This window comes from Arachis ipaensis, chromosome B3, assembly GCF_059453495.1.
Source record: "Arachis ipaensis isolate K30076 ecotype BB chromosome B3, ASM5945349v1, whole genome shotgun sequence".
In the NCBI taxonomy this organism is placed as follows: Eukaryota; Viridiplantae; Streptophyta; class Magnoliopsida; order Fabales; family Fabaceae; genus Arachis; species Arachis ipaensis.
Window position 1 is genome coordinate 26512524 of NC_142438.1, and position 23221 is coordinate 26535744.

Here is a 23221-nt window from a genome sequence, read left to right on the forward strand (position 1 = left end):
TAACTCTCTATTACTTTTCTAAATTAACAGGTTTAATTCAAATAATATTCTTTCAAACTGTAGGCAGAGGTCGACCACTTCAGAGTTGAATTTGCTTTCTGAATTATTTTTCATGACATGAATCGTGACAGAGATGCAACGATCAAGGGAAGTGAAATAATGAGATTGTCGCGTCCATCTACAGCTTTGTTGATCCCGTATTATCAAGTAGATTCTTATGATATTGAAAGTGACAGTGATTGACTTCGTTTATGTAGTTTTGAAATAGTTTGAGCACTTGTAAAATTTGTGAAAATTTTATTCAATTGTATTATAAAATTTGTTTGCATAAATAAACTGTCTGTGCTGTATTCAAAAGCTATAAATTACAGGTACATAGAGAATAAAGGAAAACAAAACCAAACTAACTAATACGCCTAATTACTTTAGTTATGCACCCAAATATAACTCGTATACACCCAAATATATACCATAAATACCTAAAATCCTAAACCCTAAACCCTAAACCCTAAAACCCTAAAACCTAAACCCTAAAACCTAAACCCTAAAACCCTAAAACCTAAACCCTAAACCCTAAACCCTAACCCTAGTTATGCACCCAAATTTAACCGGTAAACTCCCAAATATATACCCTAAATACCTAAAACCCTAAACCCTATACCCTAAACCCTAAACCCTAGTTATGCACCCAAATATAACCGATAAACACCCAAATATATACCCTAAACCCCCTAAAATCCTAAACCCTATACCCTAAACCCTAAACCCCTAAAACCTAAACCCTAAACCCTAAACCCTAAGACCATAAAAACTAAAGAAAACAATAATTTGTAACATAAACAGCAGCATCTGAAAATATATAAAATGTAAAATGTCAAACACAAGAAAATTCAGTAATACACCCAAAAAATTGAGCTTTACACCCAATATTATATTACTATACACCCAAAAAATTATCCCCTGCTGCTGGTTCCCTGAACTGATAATTCATAACATGTCCATGATATGGGCTGGAATTTGGACGCACCGCTGATGCAGCATCAAAGAGGTTTTAACTGGAAATAATAAACTCACATATTAGCAAAAACTATTAACAAGAAAATTAAACTCAATCACCACATATTTAAAGAACATCACTTTTACCTCATTTAGAGCTTTCGTTTTCTTCTTCTTTGAGACATTTGCAATCTGTTTGTCCAACTTTGAACCTAGCCTATTTTTTGGACGTCCTCTTGTTTGAACCCTTGGAGAGTTTTGAAGCTCGTTAACGGATTCCATGTTGGCATCTTCGTGAGATAACGAACATGTCCCCTTCCTTTTGGCTTTCAGTTCTTCCATCTCAACCATGACATTATCGTACGCACGATGAAGAATGGCAGTCAGCTCCTCCAATTCTGATGCAAATTCGCAAATATTTTGCGAACAAAACACTAATTCGTCAAATCTCTTGCTTCTTGGCTCCAACAGTGGCTCGTCGTGGCTGCTCTTGATGTGTGTGTGTCGCCTCTTTACCTTCTTGCTCCATCGTTCTAATATATATCTTGGTGACACTTGGGTTACTCGTTCAAAGCTTAACACGCTTAGTGCGTGACGGCACAATATCCCTCTTGACTCGAATAATAAGCATTGCCATTTCACTTGGGCTGCTACTGAGTCGTAAGTAATCACAAACTTGTTGAATATTGAGCTGGAAACTTATTCTCCAACTTCATAAACTGAATAGCCTAGAACGGAGTTCGTTAATCTTGTGATGCAATTCGCCTTCCCTCTGAATTGTGTTTGGACTTTCCTAAACTTTTGGTGAGTGTACACATGTTGAACTGAGCTTCAATGGAGGATTTTGTTGCACACGGTATCATCGTATGAAAATCTGCAGCATCCGATTCTCTCTCTGCTTGCTCCCTGCTTCTGAGGCAATTATCGTATTGTTTGACAAAATGAATAAGCGAGCTGTTATGGGTAATAAACTTGTTAAAAAATAAATGCATGCTCTCGCTCCTTTGTGTGCTTCTCATCTCGGACCAGAAGTGGTGATCCAGATAAATTAGAACTCATATATGACGGTCTCCATAAAGATCTGCAAAATGCACCCAAATCAGACTATAATGCACCCAAAAATTTGCAATTCGCACCTCTGCTGCAGATTTTAAAAAATATTACCTGAAAGCCACTTGTTGTCCACAAGACCATACTTCAGGAGAAAATCATTCCAATTCTTATCAAATGATCTTTACTATGAGAGTTCCAAACAACTTGGCTCATTTCTTGTTCGGTTTCTGCATGTCCCTTGTACCCATTTAATTTGCTTGGAATCTTCTTCGTGATGTGCCAAATACCAGATTATACCTGAAACAGATTACCACAAAACAGAATTATAATCAACAAAATGCACCCAAATAATAATTCTTTGCACCCAAAAAATGCCGATATGCACCTCTGCAGCAGATTCCTAAAACAACATAAATACAGCATCATAAACCAGAATACCATGTTACCTGTTTGTATTGTAGGTGCTGTCAAATGAAATAACATCTTCGAAATACTCACAGGCAGCTCTGCTCCTTGCATCTGTCCAAAAAGCAAGCTTAATGAACTGATCGTCCTCGAGTTCGAGCTCAAAAAAGAAATTCTGATTCTTCTCTTTCATTCTTAATAAGTATTTCCCAAATTCTTTTGCATCCTCTTGTTCCGAAACATTCCGCACTTCTCTAGTGATGTAATTTCTCACGTCTTTTTCGATAAAATTTAACTCGCGGTGACCCTCGGTTGCTACAACAAATGATTGGAAAGTTTTGCTAGGTTTGATGCCGGCTTCCTCGTTATTCTCTATTGTACGATGCACGGACATGCTTAATTCCCTGTGCTGTTTGAGCATCTGTACTTGATTTGAACAGTAAGGATGTGAATGATGCAACAAGACATTCGAAATGATCCGAATACCAACATCCTTCAATACATGTATATAAATTCTTGCAGGACAATTTAAACCAGCTGAGGGATTTGTCTTCTCGGTGGGAGATATTTTCGATTTCCATTTTTCCCCTCTAGTACGTGTAATCAATTGATTCATAATTTTGTTTCCCTTCTTATTTGTGCACCGAACTCTTGTAGAAAAACCTGCAACCTTTGAATAATTATTGTAGAATTTTGCAGCTTCGTCAAGGGTTTTAAAAGTCATCCCAATCTTGGAGACAAACTTGTCATCAACTGCACAGGAGGTCTGCTAAAATACACTATATTAAAATAATAAACTGTAATAAAATGTAAATGCACCCAAAAATTTCTAAAATGCACCCAATTATTACTGATCTACACCCAAATGTCTGATATAAAATAGACAAAATTATTTTAATTCTAAGGAGAACTAATGCATTAGATTCAATTCAAATGAAGAAGAACAAACAACAAATATCACAGGCAAAGTTTACAGATTATTTAGCTACACAATCAAAAAACTACTAATCAGATTCAAATTCAAATTTAATTACTAACTAAAACTAAATCACACCTGAAGAACATCATTGGATTCAGTTTCAAATTCCACTTCGCTCTAGTTCACCTGAGAATCTGAAGTTGAATCATCCATCATCTTCAAACACAAAACAAAACGAAAAATCTGACGTAAGGCAGAGAGAAACGAAGGTAAAACACAAAGGAGAAGGCGCAGAAAAAAGGTCAAAAGAGATCGAAGAGAGAACACAAGGAAAAGTAGTAGAAATTGAAAAAAAGGAAACAAAATCTTTTTAAAAAAGGAAATTAAATATTCGCGCATTGATTGATTGAAAAATCTGTTAAGTAGGCGCCTAAAATATACATCCAAAGAGTAGCGCTTTTTAGGAATAAGAGGTATTCATGACTTGTAAGACTTATATAGAAAAAAAATTTGTATGCGAAGATTTGCTGATCTAACAAATAACAAAAAACATCTCAATCCGGACTGAGTTTCGGGTCTTGAACACTCCTATGTCCTAACACCCAAGACCCAACCCAAAAAGATGCTATAGGGTACAGCAGCTATGGAAGCTGTCGGCGCGACACAGCGAGAAAGAGAAAATTAGTTTGGGGTATGGGTTCGGGTGGGTTGGGGTTACGGATCGGGTAGGGTTTTCGGATTTGGCCCAAGAATAAAAAAAATAAAAAATGCAATACATTAATACAATATATAATGAAAGTAAAACCCTAATTTGAGAACCCTTCTGTGTAGCCTCCGCGAAGAGGAAGAACAAGCTGCAATCGCCGACATGGTAATCAATGTTTCTTGTTCGTTCCTCATGCTTAAAATCGATATTCTCCATTCTTCGATCTGTTCTCACCACGCACTCTTCTTTTTTCAGGTGAAGTACTCCAGAGAACCCGAAAACCCCACCAAGTGTATGAACTATTTTGGTCTCATTGAGTCTTCAGATCCTATTAGCTTATATGCAATTTATTGAGCGTTTTTTTTTGTTTTCATAAAATTTACATTCAAAACGATGTTAACAGTTACTGGAATTTGTTTTTATTTTTTATCTTTTGGCTCAAATTGTTGATTTAAGCTTAACCTGTTGTAATGGTTGCAACTGTAGCTTGCAAGGCTAGAGGCTCTGATTTGAGGGTTCATTTCAAGGTACAATGTTCTATTTTCCTTCGTAATAATTTACTACTCTTACATTAAATACCTAAATTTAGAGCTAGGCTAAATGATATTTGTAGCTCTCTGTCATGTTTCATGAATTTCATCAATTTTTCCTTTATTTATCTGTGTGTATGTAAATAGATGGGTTTTTGGAAGTGGAGATTTATGGTAGATGATTATGGATTGTGAGCTGGGTATCTCTTGCATTTGCATGCCTTAGTAAGTGGAATAGTTTAATTAATGACCTTAAGTGTGTGTTTGTGTGCTGGGCATATATCTTTATCTTGCTTGCCTCATTAACTGTTCAACCTCTTCCCTTCCTTCGCTTGCTTTTCCTCGGTCTGCTGATCTCCTCCAAAGTTCCAACTGGCAAAGCCTAGTGGCTGATAATTTCTGGTTTAATTACAAATCTGATTTATCAATTGATGCTTCTATCCGGTGGTCCCTTGTAAATCATTTTGTACATTGCTTTATCATTATCAATAATGGGTTAATTTATTTGTCTCTTTTGTTGATGAAAGTTTGATATAGCAAATTCCATATTATGTGAATAAAAAAGATGGCTTATATTATTCATTCAATTATTCTCTGTTATTGAGCGGTGATTAAGAAGTTTTCTTTTACAGAACACTAGAGAAACTGCCTTTGCTATCAGGAAGTTGCCGCTTGTTAAGGCAAAGAGGTATTTGGAGGACGTTTTGGCCCACAAACAGGCCATTCCATTCCGACGCTTCTGTGGTGGTGTTGGGAGGACTGCCCAGGCAAAGAACAGACATTCCAATGGACAAGGACGCTGGCCTGTAAAATCAGCTAAATTCATCCTTGATTTGCTCAAGAATGCTGAGAGCAATGCTGAGGTGTGTGTGCTGCATTGCATGACCGTGTTTGATTTTCCATGGCTTGCTTCTCTTTGAAATTGTTTTCGTTTGTGCAGGTGAAAGGTTTGGATGTGGATGCTCTCTACATTTCCCACATCCAAGTCAACCAAGCACAGAAACAAAGACGCCGCACCTACCGTGCTCACGGAAGAATCAATCGTAAGTTATAATCTTAGTACTCTAACTAGGGTGATTCCCGTGTTTTGTAAATCTATTTTATCTTTTGGTTCCTTAATCTATTTCTCACGGAGCTTTAATCTCCTTTTATTATATTGATGTTTAATATGATTACAAAAGATAAGTATATGAAAATTGGAGTGGTTAATTCTAACGAGTGTTGCCATTGCACTCTTCATAATATTGGTTATGACTTTTGTTGTCAGCCTACATGTCATCTCCCTGCCACATAGAGTTGATCTTATCCGAGAAGGAAGAGCCTGTTAAAAAAGAGGTATTGATTTTACCATGTTTTAAAAATTTTGATATGATTTTCATGTTGCATCAAATGTTCATTTATTGTTGTTCTTGTAGCCGGAGTCCCAGTTGGCAACAAGCAAGAAGTCTCAAGGCCTTCGTAGTGGTGCTTCATCCTAAATTGCTGTCGATGCAGATGATTGAGTTACTAAATTCCTAGGTTGTTAGTTTTGTTACTCTGTTTGCCCTATATTTGTCATGGATCGTTTTTTTGAATGAACAGCAATTTTGTTCATATATTTTGCCAATTTAATTTCAGATTATGGGAAATTTGTTATGGAAATCTTTTGCCAATTTTTTGCAATTAGTATTTGGATATTTCCTTAGTATTTAACTTTTGCAATTATACTTTGATAGAATTATAAGATTTTGGTTGATGATATTTCATGTAGTGTTTTAAATTTAGAAGATATTAGTATTTTTACCCGTAATAACATTACGGGAATATAAATTTTTTAAAATTACGGTCTATTTTGTTCTGACAGTATAGATTATGCATGACAAAAGAATTATAAAAGCAAATTACTTTTACAAAAAAAAGTTGTAGATTGACAAAAGTCTTTGGCTAAAAAGATTAATCTCTGTAGATAAAAAATCAAGCAATAAAATTTTTAGTTATTATTTTTATGTAAAAAAGTCTAATTTTTTATTTGAATGATATTATTTTGTTAATTTTGTTTTTTGTAGAACAAAAAAGTAGAAAAAATGGAGAATAAGAAAAAAGAAAGAAAGATAAAGATGAAGAATGAGAGTGAAAGTGGGATTTTGTTAATTTTGGAAGAAAAATTTTATTTTAATTGTAATAAAAAAATATTGGATGACATATTTTGATTTGTCAAATTACTAATATAAAATATAAATTATATATAGAGTGAAAATGGTAGAGAAAAATAAAAAAATGGAGAGAGATAGATATAAAATATAAATTATATATAGAGTGAAAATGGTAGAGAAAAATAGAAAAATGGAGAGAGATAGATGAGAGAATTTAAGAAATGAGTTTATTAATTTTGGAGAAAAATATTTTCTCTCAATTTTAATAAGAGAGTGTCATATGACATTTGATTATTAAATTAGCTAGTAATATATGATACATAATATATGTATATTTCAATTTCAATTTTAATATTTCAATTTTAATTTTAATGCAATTAAAAAATGTCATGTTGCACATTTTGATTGTCAAATTAGTAATTAATCCTTGATATTGATAATGATATCTAAAATAGATAGAGTGATTGAATGAATGAGAGAGATAGAGAAAGGAAGAAGGAGGAGAGGAGAATTCTTTAATTTTGAAGGGAAAGATTTGATTTCAATTGCAATGAAGGAGTGACATGTGGCACATTTTAGTTGTAAAATTAGTAAGAAGGAGGGAAGAATTCTTTAATTTTGGATGGAAAGATTTAATTTCAATTACAATAAGAGAGTAACATGTGGTATATTTTAGTTGTAAAATTAGTAAGAAGTAGATGAGAATTCCTTAATTTTAAAGGGAAAGATTTAATTCTAATTGCAATGAAAAAATGATATGTGACGTATTTTGGTTGTAAAATTAGAAATATATAAAAAATTTTAAATTTATTTATTATTTTATTATAAAACAATTTTTTCAGTTAAACCGCAGTTAATCTGATTGAATTAGTGAATCAATAACTTAACTTATTTAATAATCAGTTTGATTCTTAAAACCTTAGTTATATGACACTTAACGTAACGTATCATCATCTAAAATAATTTAACTTAATATTATATCTTTCGGTAATTAATTTAATTAATCAATTTTTAAAGACCAATTTAAATATCAGTTAATATTCTCAGTGACGAATTTAAATATTAACCCATTAAAAATGGAACTTAACAACCCTTCTTTTCCGGAAAACTTACAAAAACTTAGGCTTTGTGCTTGTGAGATTCCACTCTGTACTGAATCATTCCGATTTTCCCAATTCGGAAAGCGAAGTCGAAAATGGGGGGAGGCCACGGCGAGGGCACAACCTACAAAGGCATAACCATACACCAACCTAAGCGGTGGCACACCGTCGCCGGCAAGGGTCTCTGCGCTGTTATGTGGTTAGTTTCGCTCGTTCCTTTTCTCCGTTTCGATCTGCAGTCGCTACTGATCCATATTCACCATGTCTCGGTTTTTGTGTTCTCCAGGTTTTGGGTGTTTTACAGAGCAAAGCAAGATGGTCCTGTAGTATTGGTAAATTTTTCAATTCTAACCTCTCTCAAGCTTTCTTTATTTCCATTTCTATCAAATTAATCAATCCAATTATTGATTTTTGTGTGCGTTTTTTTTTATAGGGTTGGAGGCACCCCTGGGAGGGCCACGATGATCATGGCCATGGTGGTGGACACTAGGTATGATCTTCCTCAATTTCCTCATCATCTTAGTGTTGGAGACTTGAGTTAATGGAATGTGTTATTATCTTCATATTGTATATAAGTTTTATGCACACCCTACTTGTTATAGTAGACAAATAAGCATGGATATGATTCTATGATGGTCTATAAGTGCATCAAAGTTAAACTTATTGGTTATTGCAATAAAATGCCGGCATTCTACACCCAATGTGTCCATTCTGTTGCTGGCATATGCTATGTGGTTGCAATATTTTTGTAGTTGATGGTTATTTTGTTGTCTAAGATCAGTGTTGTTACTTATTAATCAAACTATCAATAGTTAATAGATCATTATAGACATCTATGTGTTACAAACATTAGAAATCAAAGTCCAAAAACAGAAGAAAGGGAACCATATTATCAAATCTGATGATACTTTGATTTTTTTTTTTACCACCATTATGTTTTTGGAAAAAGATTGGGAAGCAACTTTTTTTTGCCAACATTTTTCTTTCCCTTGAAATTTATTTTATCCTCCCTTTAATCTTTGCTCGTCTACTACTTCGTTGGCTGAAAAAAGTTGCTTTCCTAGCAAAACCATACATTTTTTTCTTTGTTATTTTGCGTGGTGACACCATGAGATATAACTGATCCTTGTTCAACTGTGGGATTTTAAGGATTATGCGGTTTTCTTCAAAAGTTTCTTTCTATTTTTTATGATATACCTGGTCAGATTGGTTGTTGGTTTGTTCCTAGTTTGTATATAAGAGATATATGGTGTATAGTGTATACAATACACAACTTAGTGTTTGGTAAACATTTTGACAAGTGATTGAGATTTAAAATTTCATCTAAATATAGAAAGTCCATAGACACACAAACAGGGAGGGAAAAAAAATTTCAGAGGATAATTTACGTAGTGATGTCTAACATGTATGCATTTGATTTTGCGGCAGACATCAGCTCAGGAAAGGGGAACAACAAATCTTGAAGAGTCTGTGATTGCCGTTAGTTTCAAATGTTTACCTTATCGCATCAAATAAATTTAAGCTTAAAAAGAAGAGATTTATTTTGCATAATTTCATGAACATTAATATTGTGCTTTCAGAACCATACCCTGTCAACTTTGGCGATAGTTATGGTTGTCTGGATAAATGTTTCATGTCTTTTGCCATTGGGAGTAATTTATATTATAGACTCAATATTTGTGTATCTAATTGAGCACTTTGGTGTTGTTGACAATCCTTGCCTATGATTTGTTCTACCAATAACGATATTAAATTACTTTCAGAGTAAATAAAACATTATGACATATGGTTTTTGATTTTGTTAAAAGTATGGGTTCTCACAAAACCAAGTATACAATAGAATTGTGTCAGGTATGCGCTCTCTCTGTATATATAAATATCAAAAATGTTATTTATACACTAAAATTAGTCATTAAAATTAATTACTAATGTATTTGTGTATAAATATATGTAGTTTAATTTATTTTTAATGTGTATTTATATTTCAATATGTATTTTATACTAATAATTGGTTTTAGTATATATATAATATTCTTATCCTTATTCTTTGTCGTCTTTCAAAGTTGGTATAACTCAAAAAGAGTATACAAAACATTACTGTGATTGGATATTTTGTAATGTGTGAACTCGAAAATTAAATCGATTTTATTGAATGAATTTGTCACCACTTTAAATCATATATATATATATATATTTGGTCTTGGCACCACTTTAAATTATTAAACACATTTTTTTTCTAAATCTGAAGTATTCCTTTTTTTTGGGACTGGAATGTCCCTTTATTAAATAGAGGCCCAAATTATATGGGTTTTTCAGTAGGAGTTGGGTTGGATATGGAGGGCGTTTGCGTTAATGGGTTAAATCTGATTTGATTACTTGTGAATAATAAGTATGGACATCAAACCAAGTTGGGTTGGTCTAGTGGTTAGCTCACTAGTCCGCTTAAGCAAGTGTCGGGGGTTCGAATCCCGCCTTGTGCATGCAGCAACCCATTGGCCAGCGGCAAACCCTTAAATGGAGCTCAGTACCGCGACGGATTAGTCCTTGACCTGCCGGGTTGGGGGATACCGTGGGAAACCAAAAAAAAAAAGTATGGACATCAGGTCATGAGGACGGTGGCTAGGTTGTTGTTAGGGCCGGAATCCCACCAATTGTATGCTCCATTTTGGTTTCATTTGTCTTCAGATCTTATTAGTTTATATGCAATTTATTGAGCGTTTTTTTTTCCATTTTTGTAAAATTTGCTTTCAAAACGATGTTCACAGTTACTTTGATTCATTGGAATTTGTTTTTATTTTATATCTTTTGGGCTCAGATTGTTGATTTAAGCTTAACCTGTTGTAATGGTTGGGATGACGTTTTGGCCCACAAACAGGCCATTCCATTCCGACGCTTCTGTGGTGGTGTTGGGAGGACTGCCCATGCGGAAAACAGACATTCCAATGGACAAGGACCCCTTGATTTGCTCAAGAATGTTGAGAGCAATGCTGAGGTGTGTGTGCTGCATTGCATGAAAGGTTTGGATGTGGATGCTCTTTACATTTCCCACATCATACTTGCTGTTGCTGCTTTGCTCTAAATGTACATAGTACCAATCACTTTCCTCCTTAGCACCATGCCAGCATTGAGTTATGTATGACAAAGGTCTCTCATTTTTCATTTTTTTTCTCTTTTCATTAGTAGTGTTTATTGTTCAATATCACCTAAAAGTAAAAAGTGTTTGTCTATTCTAATTACATGCTGCAAGAAAAATAGCAGATAGCGTGATTAACCTTAGGCGCGTCGACGATGAGGTGAACAAAGTAGCGATAGTTGCTAACAGGGCTGCCAGCCTGCCACGGTGGCTAGAGTAGCCGTGGTGAAAGCTGTTCAGAACAGAATGGATGGACAATTTTGCTATACTGATGTCTAAGAGAACAGAAGAGAAGAGAAGGGGAAGCTCTGCAGATAGTGAACATAATTCAGAAATTAGGATTTTAAAAGGGAAAAGAACCAAATTGCGAAAAAAGTTTCATTCGGCATATCAGCTCATCGTTGGAGTGCCAGCATGGGACTACTATGAATTCTGGAATACACCCTAACTTTCTGATTGCTAGTTTTGGACAGAAATTACGTGAGGGACTACTATAAATTTTGAAGTGTAATTTCGAAGACATAATTAAATAACTATTAACTTCTGTGATCATATAATATAAGAATATTAATTAAAATATAAAAGTACAATGACATTATTAATTTTACTATAAAATATATATTTTTATTATTAAAAACAAACTTCGAGCCATAATTCGAAGCACAACACAAATTCAATAAAAAAATAACACCGAATAAAAATGACAAATCAAAATCTAACAAAATACATCTCGATCTGGGCTGGGTTTCGCGTCTTGAACACTCATAATATCCAAGACCCAACCCAAATAATGCTGTAGGGTACAGCAGCTATGGAAGCTGTCGGTGCGACACATCGAGAAAGAGAAAATTAGTTTGGGCTTTGGTTTAGGGCGGGTCGGGTTACCGATCGGGTAGGATTTCGGGTTTGGCCCAAGATTAAAAAAATGCAATACAATATATAATGAAAGTAAAACCCTAATTTGAGAACCCTTCTGTGTAGCCTCCGCGAAGAGGAAGAACAAGCTGCAATCGCCGACATGGTAATCAATGTTTCTTGTTCGTTCCTCATGCTTAAAATCGATATTCTCCATTCTTCGATCTGTTCTCACTACGCACTCTTCTTTTTTCAGGTGAAGTACTCCAGAGAACCCGAAAATCCCACCAAGTGTATGAACAATTTTGGTTTCATTGAGTCTTCAGATCCTATTAGCTTATATGCAATTTACTGAGCGTTTTTTTTTTCCCCCTAAAATTTGCATTCAAAACGATGTTAACAGTTACTGGAATTTGTTTTTATTTTTTATCTTTTTGGCTCAAATTGTTGATTTAAGCTTAACCTGTTGTAATGGTTGCAACTGTAGCTTGCAAGGCTAGAGGCTCTGATTTGAGGGTTCATTTCAAGGTACAATGTTCTATTTTCCTTCATAACAATTTACTGTCTTACATTAAATGCCTAAATTTTAGAGCTAGGCTAAATGATATTTGTAGCTCTGTTTCATGTTTCATGAATTTCATCAATTTTGCCTTTATTTATGTGTGTGTATGTGAATAGATGGGTTTTTGGAAGTAGAGATTTATGGTAGATGATTATGGATTGTGAGCTGGGGTATCTCTTGCATGCCTTAGTAAGTGGAATAGTTTAATTCATGACCTTAAATGTGTGTGTTTGTGTGCTGGGCATATATCTTTATTTTGCTTGCCTCATTAACTGTTCAACCTCTTCCCCTCCTTCGCTTGCTTTTCCTCGGTCTGCTGATCTCCTCCAAAGTTCCAACTTGCAAAGCCTAGTGGCTGATAATTTCTGGTTTAATTACAAATCTGATTTATCAATTGATGCTTCTATGATCTATGTGTTGGTCCCTTGTAAATCATTTTGTACATTGCTTTATCATTATCAATAATGGGTTAATTTATTTTTCCCTTTTGTTGATGAAAGTTTGATATAGCAAATTCCATATTATGTGAATAAAAAAGATTGCTTATATTATTCATTCAATTATTCTCTATTATTGAGTGGGAATTAAGAAGTTTTCTTTTACAGAACACTAGGGAGACTGCCTTTGCTATCAGGAAGTTGCCGCTTGTTAAGGCAAAGAGGTATTTGGAGGACGTTTTGGCCCACAAACAGGCCATTCCATTCCGACGCTTCTGTGGTGGTGTTGGGAGGACTGCCCAGGCAAAGAACAGACATTCCAATGGACAAGGACGCTGGCCTGTAAAATCAGCTAAATTCATCCTTGATTTGCTCAAGAATGCTGAGAGCAATGCTGAGGTGTGTGTGCTGCATTGCATGGCCGTGTTTGATTTTCCATGGCTTGCTTCTGTTTGAAATTGTTTTTGTTCGTGCAGGTGAAAGGTTTGGATGTGGATGCTCTTTACATTTCCCACATCCAAGTCAACCAAGCACAGAAACAAAGACGCCGCACCTACCGTGCTCACGGAAGAATCAATCGTAAGTTATAATCTTAGTACTCTAACTAGGGTGATTCCCGTGTTTTGTAAATCTATTTTATCTCTTGGTTCCTTAATCTATTTCTCACGGGGCGTTAATCTCCTTTTATTATATTGATGTTTAATATGATTACAAAAAATAAGTATATGAAAATTGGAGTGGTTAATTCTAACAAGTGTTGCCATTGCATTCTTCATAATATTGGTTACGACTTTTGTTGTCAGCCTACATGTCATCTCCCTGCCACATAGAGTTGATCTTATCCGAGAAGGAAGAGCCTGTTAAGAAAGAGGTATTGATTTTACCATGTTTTAAATATTTTGATTTGATTTTCATGTTGCATCAAATGTTCATTTATTGTTGTTCTTGTAGCCGGAGTCCCAGTTGGCAACAAGCAAGAAGTCTCAAGGCCTTCGTAGTGGTGCTTCATCCTAAATTGCTGTCGATGCAGAAGATTGAGTTACTAAATTCCTAGGGTGTTATTTTTGTTACTCTGTTTTCCCTATTTTTGTCATGGATCAGTTTTTTTAGAATGAACAGAAATTTTGTTCATATATTCTGCCAAGTTGATTTGAGATTATGGGAAATTTGTTATGGAAATCTTTTGATCATTATTAAGTTTTAGTTAAATGAGAGTGAGTTACCTTATGTTAAGTAGCTTCTATTCCTTATTAGTTGTATTTTATAATATAACTATCCTAATATTTTAAATTTGTATTAATAATTGTAATTAGACGAATTATTTTTAAACAAAATATTAACTATAATTGAAGTTTCTATTTGTCAAGGTTTTTCAAAGTGAGGAGATAATAAAATATATAATTACTTTTGGATCAAGATGGTAGAACTCAATAAAAGTTGCAAATTCAAAGATGATTAAAGTAGAATAAAGTTCTATAGTGGGCATTAAGATTGGTATTGTGCATCAAAATTGTTTCTTGACTCGTTCTTTCATTTAAATCCTGTTTTGTTTTTGTCGTTTTTTTTAATATTGTAAAAACATAAGAAAATTAAAAATAAAAATAAAAAATGGAAACACAAGTTGAATGCATTTTTTTTATTTAAACTGATTATTGGACTCATAAGTCCAGTTACTGAAAAGCATTTTGCTGAATTCTTGAATAGTTGAATGTTTTAGTTTAAGGGAAATAAGTTACTAGGATGTAGCATTCAAATTCAATAGTTTAACTATGAATTCATAAAAACACAACTAAAGAGAGGCAAAAGTAATCCATAAACCTAAAATGTGGAGCAAAATAATATTGGAAGTTGGGAAAACTGGTACATTGTTGATGTGCGAGCCACTTTGATGGGTAACCCGTTACCAACGCTCCATCGAACTTGTAGATTAGTATCAACATTACTTAAACAGTAAAACTTTGTCACCAATAATTATATTGAAGAAGAAAATGTTAGAAATACTGATGAACTTTCTTTTGTTCTTTGTTAACACTTACTAACTTATCACAAACTTAGCAAAGCCTACTCTTCATGTTAATTGTTAAATTTACACTTCAATCCTCAGGTTTTGATCAATGCTAGATGATTTAGTGCATCAATTGAATCCATCGAAATAGGAAAAGCGAACAGTCTAGTATTCTGGGGATTCATCAATGAACCTCATTTTCTTTATTTTTGGAAAAATAATAGCAATTTAAATGTTACAAGATGAAACATTGAGAAAGTGCACAATTCATACTGATGCATGTTACACGCTTTATTTTTTCTCAGGAAGCTTCTCTAGCAACTCTGGTATCACCTCAAATAGGTCTCCTACAAGTCCATAATCAGCAACCTGAATTTAACACATCACACAAATTAACAACACTTAAACGAAATAGAAAGCTTCAAATTCACAAAAGAGGCACTAACCTGAAATATAGGAGCATCAGCATCATTGTTCACGGCAACAATAACCTTAGAATCCCTCATTCCTGCTAAGTGTTGAATAGCTCCGGATACACCGAAAGCCATGTAGAGTTCAGGGGCAACAATCTTCCCAGTTTGCCCTACCTACATGTTACATTCCCATAGCTATTAGTCCATGCATTGATGACAAAGTTGCTATGACCATTGAGATTTAATGCAAAGGAAACCACATAGGAATCCAAATCCTCCAAAAGACATATCATTACATAGATATTGAATTGCAAGTTAGGAAACTAGGAAACTTGTTGCTGCTATTTTATACATCACGTTAAAACAGCAGCTTCAACTATCTGATGTTAATATTTGACAAGATATTTTGAAAAATGCTAAGAGTCTATAACTAGCAAAAGATAACATGAGATTAATAAAAGACTGCTGGTGCCTGGTAGACAAAATGAAAGAATATTCACGGCCTTTTAATGTGTTTGGTAGGATAGAGCCATCATTACAAAAGTGAGAAGAGAGATTAGTAAAAGGGTCGGAAACGTGCCTCCATGAAAAGGGGAGAAGCACCTGTTAGTGGGATTGACAGTGATAGTTAGAGGGTTTACAAATTAGACAATGAAAAAAAAGGAGGTTGTGAAAGGGAAAGGTGTCTCAACATTTTTTGGTGTGTCTTGGAGAGTTGAATAGTTTTGAGGAGCATTAACCCTTACTGGATCAGTGAATCACTGTTTGTGACAACTGAGAGAATCAATATCAATACAAAAACTAGTACGCCTAGCCTCACTGCGTGGAGCCAGCTACATGGATCAAGTGATACCAGTGTTCCTTTGTAGGCATATCCATGACTTAACCACTATATTTCAATCATTTTATTAGGTCTCATTTTAGTTCTAGTTATGGGACTACAATCCATCTAGTCCACTCTCCTAATTGTAGCCTTGAAAGCCTTCTCCAGTAGAATCCATGTCAATAAAACACAATTTTTCCACGAGCAATATTTCAATAAGAACTTCCTATTCCTCTTTCTTACAATGCAGGCTTGTAGTCTCAATCTTCTACTCTTAAATTCCTTCAAAAGCACATCTCATTTACACAGAGACGTATGAAAATTAGGATCGTAATAACAAACTTCAATTACAAATTTGGTCATACCAAACATAGTTTAAATCTAAAAGGAAGTAAAATTGTCACCTGAAGGTCATTTGGGACAAACCCTGCATCAACAGCTGCACGTGTGGCACCAACTGCACAAGATGGAACAAAGCATATTTAGGATTGGCAATGACGAAGCGATTTTAAACTAAAGGAGAATATCCAATAAAAAGTACCATAATAGAAGTATATAGAGAATAATAATAGTATAATACCAGCACCACCAAGTTTCTTGGCCAAATTTTCTATCAATTTAAAGTTCTCAGCATTCTTTAGTGCTCGGCCACCGGTAATTACAACCCGTGCATTTCCAAGATCTGGTCCTTCATCATCCTGAGAAGTTTGATATATATATCTAGACTTGTTCAGATCTGCTGAAATCCAAAAGAAAATAATTAAAGCTCATCTCACCATAAGGGATACAATTAAATATCAAAATCTGATAGGGTTGTAAAAGATCAAATAGATTTAAATGGCTGTGGACAATATCCCTGATACAGTTGATCCAGTGCTCTTGAAGCATCCGACCAATACCTATATAGTCAGCAGATGAATAACGACGGAGTACTGTATTCCCAATCTTGCTTTTTCAATTTTCCATAAAACAAAATGTCCATGCATCCTAAACAGGGAAACAAACCTTCATCGAAGTTCGAAAGGTTGACCTGGGATATTGAAGCCTCAGCTTTTGAGTCATTTGATTTCTGGGGAATAGGAAAAGATGTGGATCTAATCGTCAGTATACAAGGATTGGAACCCGTATAGCGGACAGTACAAAGTGCATTTCCAGCATATATTGGCCTGAGATGAAGTTAAAATCTTACTTTCAGTCAGATGAAAAAACCAACATTTGATGATAGATGGATGAATAACAAATACAAACACTACTATTAAATTAGCAAGTAAAACAACACACTTACATACACAAAAAATACAATTCTATTTTTATTGGCCTCTTTAATATATCCTACCATGTGCAAACTAGTTTTAAGAATAAGCATAGGTAAGGAGGTCAACAACAGCAATAGCAGAAAGAGAGTTAGACAAATACTAACTCATGAAAAGATTAAATTTGATTCATGTCCTTTCCAAACCATTCATGTCTAGAATTTCTCTATTTCTACACTAAATCTTTCTATAGGAAGCCTTAAGCAAGCACTAAAACATATTCCTATATATCCATGAACACCGTGTCCATTATACCAGTATATCACTTTGGTTTCTCATCTAAAACCACGACTATCATGCATTCACGTATGTTTTGATGTCTTATTATCCAAAGCCAGAAGCCGGCAATGGCAAATATGCTTTAATAGCATTAACTTCCTAAAATCTGAACTCTTAAATCATGAGATAATACAGTTTTAAAGGTTTTTGTTTACTATGGATTCAATATTATTACTAGATCTGCAAGTACAAATAAGTTCTTGTAAAAAATAAGTACATAAGCTAAGAAGAAAGAAAATAAATAAATAAATAAAAGAAATTGAGTTGAAGAAAAGCTTGTATAATACTAAAATTCTGGACAAACTAGAACATGCCTTAGTTCATAGCTAAGGACAGCGTAGAAGAATATCTGTTCATGATTTTCCAGGCATTTCTATAAACTTTGAACACTCAATCTTCCCAATGATTCATAAAATAAGATAGCAATGATGATTAAGAAAATAATGCATCTACGGCATTTTAGCATTAAGACTCTGAAAGCCTTAAACTAATAGACTGTAATTAAAACAAATAAAACAGTTTCTTCTGCAAAACAAGGAGATCTGCTGTCGATCGACAATAAGAACCTAGTGTTACCGCAAGGAGAAGACCAGAATCTTCTGTAGCTATTATGCCTCTCTCATTACAATAGCTTAATTTATCAAATGTCAATAGCACAAACAATACCCTTTTGAGGGATTTGACGAATGTGCAAACATACAAGGGCATGGAATATACAGTAAAGGTAACAATTCCATTCCATGTTACAAAGCAAATACATGATTATCCAACAGTAGTGCTGAATCATGATCCTTTTTCATATTTGATCAGCATAGAATGATGCAATAAACAGAAAGTGGTGTAAATATTAAAATGAAAACACAACAAAAATGTACCTCACAAAAGTCTGTGCATCGGAAATTCCAGTAACATCAGTAATTGGAGAAACGTCTAAAAGGGCAGCTGCACGGGGCATGATATTTTTGCCAAAAGAATTTGAAGCAGCAATTATATGAGAATAACCCCCTTGCTGCTGGACTAAATGGACTAGTTTTGCCCATGGTTCTGCCAGAGGGTTCTTGAATTTTTCTGAATCTGCTATGAGCACCTGCACCACAAGTTGCACTCCCAAAACAATAATCAAAATCCTGAAGTCTATCCAATCTTCTTCAAGGCAAATGCTCTATGCACTAAGATATGAACACCCATATATCAAAAGCATTAGTACAACTTAGCCTCTTCTCAGTGCGGAGTTGGCTCCATGGATCAAATAAGATCATACCGTCGTATTATAAACCATCCAATCGGCAATCAACATCATGAAGATTCCACAAACTTTTATGTTGGTTGTTGACTATCTAACAGAACTTTTTTCTTTTATCAAAACATAATACCAGCCATTTAAATATTTGCAACAAAGAACAATATATGCTGATTTCCCCAAATCTAAATCTAAACAATACCAATTATAATATCAAGAATAAACATCCAAATTGATCCCTAAGGCTGCGCTTGTTTCCTGGGACTGCGACCAAGACTAGGGACAGGGACTGAGTATTGTGTTTGGGGACCAGAGATTGGGACTAAAATTTCAGTCTTGAGACACAAAATTTCAATCCCATCAATACTTCCAAAAAGTGGGGACAAAATGGACTGAAATTTCTGGAGACGGACTGAAGCTTTAATAATATTTCTTTTTAAAAATACCCTCATTTAACTTTTCAAATTCCAAATCGACCTCTTAGTCTCCATATTTATCTTTAACCAAACATGATACTGAGACATAACTCAGTGTCTCAGTCCAGTATATTTTCCACCAAACACAATACAAAAACTTAATTTAGTCTCCCTTCCAAACACAACCTAAGGAATTTCATATCAGACACTTTGGTACCCAACAAATTCTTATTCTCTAAAAATTCTCAAAAATTACTTCTGTCGTACGGACTAGTCTTTGTGTAGTTTTGAAGGGGAACTAGTTTGTCTTAGAATGTATTTTTTGAGCACCTAATTGTCTTATAATAAAATTCGTTAGAGGCTTACTTTGTTCAACATGCATATTAAAAAATTGATTAAAAATGACTCAAGGACCAATATGTCCAATGAGAGTTATTCTCAAGGATAGAGAATAAAAATTTGTTGTAGACTAAAGTGTGTGATCTAAAATCCTAAACCAAATTAGGTGTTTACTCTAATATCAATTTAGGGTAATCTCAAAACCAAAATTTTCAAAATTTGGCGATAGAAGGATGAAAAGAATACATCAATCTGAAATGCCGATAACCCCTTCAACTAACTACTGGTCAAAGGAACTAAAACCCTATGATTCAAAACTCAGAAACTGGATTAGCATAACTGTGAGGTTAGTACTATAATTTGGTAATTAAGTTCAAGAAGTCAAATCGCCTAGTTTATAGGATTTTTCCACCATATCTGAAGAAGCTCCTTGCGTAATTATCCAAATAATAATAATAATAATAATAATAATAATAATAATAATAATAATAATAATAACAACAAGTACCTGAGAGACTGAAGGGTGAGAAGAAGCAGCGTGTGAAGCAGCTTGATGAAGGGAAGGACCTGAGCCAGCTAACAGAACCGAAACGGAAGAGTTACCGTGACCAGCCAGTGACGTGGCAGCCGTAACTGCAGAGAGAGAATGGGGTTTCACGGCGCCACTATCGTGCTCCGCCACAACCAGCGTGCTTCCCTACACCCAGTTCAAGAATCAGCACCATGGATTGAACAAAGTGAAACAAAAACTAACTGAATTGGAGTGGTACGTGTCGAGAAGAGGAGAAGGAGTGGGATGATGCGGGGAACAAAAAGGGGCGTTTCTTAATTGCTCTGAGGATCATGCGAGTTGTTGCCATTGGAACGGTGATGGATGGTGATGACTTCTTAGTGCTTACGATGAATGACGTGTTTAGTAATATGCGGAAAATTGTGCCGTATGGAGGTCCCCAACCTTGACGGATGCTGATTTGGTTTAGTTTTGTTCATCAAAAACTCACATCGAATTATTCTTATCTTTAATGCATCATTAATTGATTATGATATATATATATATATATATATATATATATATATATTTTACCAAAGATATGAGATTCGAACCCGCAACCTCTTAATTGAATATGGAGAGACTATGCCATTTGAGCTATTACTCATTGCAAAAATTTAAAAAGATAGGAGACTCGAACCCGCAACCTCTTAATTGAGTATAGGAAGTCTATGTCATTTTAGTTATTACTCGTTGACGATTATGATTTATATATACTGGTCGCCTATCATCCATATTGCATAGAACAAAAATAAAATCAGGTCCCTCAAAATAAAGAGTAAGGGTGTTTACTAGGGGTAGCAAACGGGCCTAAATTCACCAGGCCGGTCCGGCCCGCGTAACCTGTCAAAAAAAAATAGGTTGGGCTGGAAAATTGGGATCGCCAAATAGCAAAAGCTCGCCTAACCCGCACCGCTTAAACCGCGGGCTTTGGCAGGGCGGGGCGGACTTTCCGCCGGGCTTAGTATTTGTTTTGCAAGGGGTATTTTTACAATTTTTTTTTTTTTGCCAAAACCCAACTTCTTCCAACTCAACTTACAAGAGAATAAAGATGAAAATTGAGTGTTTTGGATTATGTTTATTTTGTTTTAGAGACAATATTTATAATTATGTTTTGGATTGTGTTTATTTTGCTTTGGGAATAATATTTATAATTATTTTTGGATGAAAACTTGGTTTATAATTATGTTTATTAGATATTTATAATTACAAAGACTTTAATGTTTGTGAATATAAAAATTATAATTTGTTTATACTTTTAGAAATTATAATAATTAAAAGTAAAAAACAGAAGATATTTTTTTATACCTTTATATATATTATTTAATAGTTAAAAATAAAAAAAAAGATATTTGGCAGGCTTAGCCTGCCGGCCTGCCAGCCCGCCATTAGGCGGGGCGGGGCGAGGCGGGGCGGGCTTCCCCGCTTGCCACCCCTAGTGTTTACAAGTAGTCCAATTACCCGATTAAAATCAACTCGACTCAATGATATTAGTATTTTATTAGCCCTGTTATACATATACGTCTTTTTAGTTTACAAGTTATACAAGTTGGGTCAAATCCAACAAAAATAACCTTCACGTATACGAGTGTGTGCACATGCGCTCCACTCAACCGTTTCAATAGCGCGCTCACTCACGAAGTCACGATTATGAAAAACACTTCTTCTTCCTCGATCAAAACCCCAACTTTAAAGATTCAAACAACGCTCAAAATCTCTCAAAAAACTATCAAAATCGTCGCGAAAACTCGAGGAAATCAATAAGAAAACTTCAAAATCTCCATAAAAAACCACAGAAACAAAAGAAGAAAGATTGTTCAAGGTATTATTTCACTAATCGTCGAGGTTTTTTACTTTTTTCTTTCTCATTTCGAACACGAAAACTATGTAATCGTATTTCTATTTATTAAGTAGATTCATTATGTGTTTTTGGTTTAAAATAGATATTATTGTTCTCGTCATACTGTTCAATCGGTGATAACCATTTTAGGTACTATTTTTCGTATATTTTAACGTATATTTTCATGTGTTTTGTGAATGTTTGCATGTTTAGAACTGAGTTTGTATAAATAGAAATTTTCACTGTATTTCAAGTAAATTCGACTATAACTGGTACTGTTGTTCTTGAATATTGTCCTTGTGTTTCTTGTGTCATTTTATGTATGTTTGGTTGACTTAAAAATGATTTTGAACTCATATTATGTCATGTAATCTAAAAAATAATAGAGGTGTATGTGGCTGGTATTTCAGTGTATATCATGCGAATTCGAGTGAAACTGGTGCTGTTGTCCTATCCTTGGTGTAACTAGAAACAGAATATTGTCTTTGTGCTTCTGGTGTCATTTTATGCGTGTTTGGTTAACTTGAAAATGATTTTGAACTCATATTATGTCGTTTAATCTAAAAAATACTAGAGGTGTATATGGTTTGTATTTCAGTGTACATCAAGCAAATTTGACTGTAACTGACGCTGTTGTCCTATCCCTGGTGTAACTAGAAACAGAATATTGTCCTTGTACTTTTGGTGTCATTTTATGCATGTTTGGTTGACTTGAATATCATTTTGAACTCATATTATGTCATGTAATCAACAAAATACTAGAGGTGTACATGACTTGAATTTCGGTGTATATCAAGCGAATTCGACTGTAAATGGTGATGTTGTGATCTATTAACCATATTTTTTATTTCTTACAGTAAAAATGGCAAGTAAGAACCTTGTTGGACCAAAATACAATGTAAGCACATATATCTTAGACCAACTCAATTTTTCTTTGTATAAATATAGCTTATTTAAATTATTCTCGTTTCGTTTATTTACAGAAAACTCATGATTTGAGATGCTCAACAAGACTCCTGAATGAAAAGTTCTAAAACATGAGCAAAGAAAAGAAAGCCATCGTCTAAGAATTGGGATTTGGTGGTTTGATGCAGATCCTCACAATGAATGTGCCACATAAGCTCTTGAAGGAGTTGGCATATTCCTTTAATGTGATAACAAACAAATTGGACACC

General features: G+C 34.4%; 4 protein-coding genes across 6 annotated transcripts; 3 read left to right on the plus strand and 1 right to left on the minus strand.

Annotated features, from left to right (window-relative positions):
• The first annotated feature begins 4148 nt into the window (after window positions 1-4148).
• LOC107630155 (large ribosomal subunit protein uL22y) lies at window positions 4149-6296 on the plus strand. Its single transcript, XM_016333217.3, has 7 exons — window positions 4149-4244; window positions 4335-4371; window positions 4566-4606; window positions 5242-5472; window positions 5550-5652; window positions 5877-5944; window positions 6025-6296. The coding sequence occupies exons 1-7, from the start codon at window positions 4242-4244 to the stop codon at window positions 6085-6087; spliced, it is 546 nt and encodes a 181-aa protein (XP_016188703.1). The 5' UTR covers window positions 4149-4241; the 3' UTR covers window positions 6088-6296.
• Window positions 6297-7834: 1538 nt separating this feature from the next.
• Window positions 7835-10847, plus strand: LOC107630156 (NADH dehydrogenase [ubiquinone] 1 beta subcomplex subunit 2). 2 transcript variants are annotated; one of them, XM_021118501.2, is made up of 4 exons: window positions 7835-8040; window positions 8128-8173; window positions 8275-8331; window positions 10717-10847. In XM_021118501.2, exons 1-3 carry the CDS (start codon window positions 7937-7939, stop codon window positions 8329-8331), a joined length of 207 nt encoding a protein of 68 aa, XP_020974160.1. In that variant the 5' UTR covers window positions 7835-7936; the 3' UTR covers window positions 10717-10847. The 2 variants fall into 2 exon arrangements, with proteins under 2 accessions (XP_020974160.1, XP_016188705.1); XM_016333219.3 differs by lacking the exon at window positions 10717-10847 and adding an exon at window positions 9270-9555.
• Window positions 10848-11916: 1069 nt separating this feature from the next.
• LOC107630154 (large ribosomal subunit protein uL22y) lies at window positions 11917-14061 on the plus strand. The gene is made up of 7 exons (XM_016333216.3): window positions 11917-11995; window positions 12086-12122; window positions 12317-12357; window positions 12997-13227; window positions 13305-13407; window positions 13632-13699; window positions 13780-14061. Exons 1-7 carry the CDS (start codon window positions 11993-11995, stop codon window positions 13840-13842), a joined length of 546 nt encoding a protein of 181 aa, XP_016188702.1. The 5' UTR covers window positions 11917-11992; the 3' UTR covers window positions 13843-14061.
• Window positions 14062-15013: 952 nt separating this feature from the next.
• Window positions 15014-20677, minus strand: ETFALPHA (electron transfer flavoprotein alpha). Of its 2 annotated transcripts, none has more exons than XM_088509850.1 (8): window positions 20427-20677; window positions 20165-20353; window positions 18537-18748; window positions 17075-17235; window positions 16650-16808; window positions 16474-16526; window positions 15280-15420; window positions 15014-15202 (listed from the first exon to the last, which is right to left on the minus strand). In XM_088509850.1, exons 1-8 carry the CDS (start codon window positions 20514-20516, stop codon window positions 15125-15127), a joined length of 1083 nt encoding a protein of 360 aa, XP_088365976.1. In that variant the 5' UTR covers window positions 20517-20677; the 3' UTR covers window positions 15014-15124. The 2 variants fall into 2 exon arrangements, with proteins under 2 accessions (XP_088365976.1, XP_088365977.1); XM_088509851.1 differs by having other exon boundaries at window positions 16650-16805; window positions 20427-20670.
• Between the last annotated feature and the right edge of the window lie 2544 nt (window positions 20678-23221).

Excerpts from the sequence above, each read along its gene's own strand:
- ETFALPHA (XM_088509850.1), bottom strand. The coding sequence starts at position 20,516 with ATGGCAACAACTCGCATGATCCTCAGAGCAATTAAGAAACGCCCCTTT. Across the intron at positions 15,421-16,473 it reads TTGTCCCAAATGACCTTCAG|GTAGGGCAAACTGGGAAGAT; the intron begins GTGACAATTTTA and ends TGTAACATGTAG. Across the intron at positions 15,203-15,279 it reads CTGATGCTCCTATATTTCAG|GTTGCTGATTATGGACTTGT; the intron begins GTTAGTGCCTCT and ends TGTTAAATTCAG.
- LOC107630156 (XM_021118501.2), top strand. The coding sequence starts at position 7,937 with ATGGGGGGAGGCCACGGCGAGGGCACAACCTACAAAGGCATAACCATA. Across the intron at positions 8,041-8,127 it reads GGTCTCTGCGCTGTTATGTG|GTTTTGGGTGTTTTACAGAG; the intron begins GTTAGTTTCGCT and ends TGTGTTCTCCAG. Across the intron at positions 8,174-8,274 it reads AAGATGGTCCTGTAGTATTG|GGTTGGAGGCACCCCTGGGA; the intron begins GTAAATTTTTCA and ends TTTTTTTTATAG.
- LOC107630154 (XM_016333216.3), top strand. Across the intron at positions 13,408-13,631 it reads TGCTCACGGAAGAATCAATC|CCTACATGTCATCTCCCTGC; the intron begins GTAAGTTATAAT and ends TTTTGTTGTCAG. Across the intron at positions 13,700-13,779 it reads AAGAGCCTGTTAAGAAAGAG|CCGGAGTCCCAGTTGGCAAC; the intron begins GTATTGATTTTA and ends TTGTTCTTGTAG.
- LOC107630155 (XM_016333217.3), top strand. Across the intron at positions 5,653-5,876 it reads TGCTCACGGAAGAATCAATC|CCTACATGTCATCTCCCTGC; the intron begins GTAAGTTATAAT and ends TTTTGTTGTCAG. Across the intron at positions 5,945-6,024 it reads AAGAGCCTGTTAAAAAAGAG|CCGGAGTCCCAGTTGGCAAC; the intron begins GTATTGATTTTA and ends TTGTTCTTGTAG.